We start from the raw sequence: 455 nt of genomic DNA on the forward strand, positions 1-455 counted from the left end.
CAGCGCCGCGCCCCCCTGCTGCGGCAGCCAGCCTGCCCTGCGGCAGGGCCGGGCAGCAGCGGGGAGGCACAGGCTGAAGGCTGGGTGGGAGCAAGAGGATGTCGAACCTGACGGTGCCGGAGAATCGCTTGTCTTTCTGAGGGTCGTAGTTCTTCAGGCTGATCTGCAGCTCCACCGTCTCCACAAACCTGAGCGGAGAGGAAAGCGGTGCAGGGGGTGAGGGCCCAGCCGGGCTGGGGGAGAGCGAGACCCCAGCCGAGCGCTGGGGCCTGCGACACGCCTGGTCCTGTCATGGCGCTGGGCTCCTACTTGCGCTTCTTGGTCTTGCTGCCCTGCAGCACCTCCTTCACGGCCTCGTACAGGGTGTCGCGGGAGACCTTGCTGCTGCGGGGGGGAAAGACAACGCGGGCTCAAGGCTGATCCCGCCTGGGCCTCCTGCGGGCCGCGGAGCGGAC

At 68.8% G+C, this 455-nt stretch overlaps 1 protein-coding gene across 1 annotated transcript in view; it reads right to left on the reverse strand.

Annotated features, from left to right (window-relative positions):
- The window catches only part of RPL10A (ribosomal protein L10a), a gene marked incomplete at its 5' end in the record, with an annotated part of 3461 nt that extends 3052 nt beyond the window's left edge, over window positions 1-409 (reverse strand). Inside the window, 2 exons of the mRNA XM_010290542.1 lie at window positions 108-188; window positions 310-409. Of these exons, the coding sequence (XP_010288844.1) occupies window positions 108-188; window positions 310-409 (181 nt within the window). The remainder of the gene's footprint in view (window positions 1-107; window positions 189-309) is intronic.
- Between the last annotated feature and the right edge of the window lie 46 nt (window positions 410-455).

The sequence above is a fragment of the Phaethon lepturus genome, unplaced genomic scaffold (genome assembly GCF_000687285.1).
Source record: "Phaethon lepturus isolate BGI_N335 unplaced genomic scaffold, ASM68728v1 scaffold34177, whole genome shotgun sequence".
Classification (NCBI taxonomy): Eukaryota; Metazoa; Chordata; class Aves; order Phaethontiformes; family Phaethontidae; genus Phaethon; species Phaethon lepturus.